This window comes from Pygoscelis adeliae, unplaced genomic scaffold (assembly GCF_000699105.1).
Source record: "Pygoscelis adeliae isolate BGI_AS28 unplaced genomic scaffold, ASM69910v1 Scaffold458, whole genome shotgun sequence".
NCBI lineage: Eukaryota > Metazoa > Chordata > Aves > Sphenisciformes > Spheniscidae > Pygoscelis > Pygoscelis adeliae.
The window spans coordinates 99,879-100,344 of NW_008825352.1; the positions used below are offsets into that span (position 1 = coordinate 99,879).

A 466-nucleotide genomic window follows, 5' to 3' on the forward strand; every position below is an offset into this window, starting at 1 on the left:
AGTCACCGACTGCCAGCATCAAGGCAGCAGCAGCCAGAGTCGGGGAGCAGCTGGGGGGCTCGGGGCTGAACCTCCTCATCAACAACGCTGGAATCGCCAAGTTGAACTTGCTTGATACCGAGACGCTGGAGGACATGTCCCTGGTGTACACCACCAATACAGTTGGGCCCCTGCTGCTAAGCCAGGTGAGACCCTCACCTGAGCTGGGCTGTCCCGAGGGGCATGAAGGGCTGGTGGGAGAGGGTCCTGCATCCGCTCCGGTGCCGATGGGCTCTTGCCCGAGAAGAAGCTCATAGAGCCATGGGCTGGAGCTCAGGAGCTGAAGTCTGGCGGGCTGGGGCAGTGGGAAAAGGAGGGAGGATGCTCCAGTGCTGGTGCCAACATTGCCCACCATGGAAGAACCTGGTCCTCTCCCCTGTGCCACCTCTGTGTGTGCCCCTGTCTCCTCTTTCTCCTCGCAGGCATT

The 466-nt window shown here is 61.4% G+C and overlaps 1 protein-coding gene across 1 annotated transcript in view; it reads left to right on the top strand.

The window, feature by feature from the left end:
• LOC103922263 (uncharacterized oxidoreductase C663.06c-like) overlaps positions 1-296 on the top strand; it is a 3,154-nt gene extending 2,858 nt beyond the window's left edge. Inside the window, exon 6 of the mRNA XM_009330371.1 lies at positions 28-296. Within this exon, the coding sequence (XP_009328646.1) occupies positions 28-296 (269 nt within the window). The remainder of the gene's footprint in view (positions 1-27) is intronic.
• The last annotated feature ends 170 nt before the right edge of the window (positions 297-466 follow it).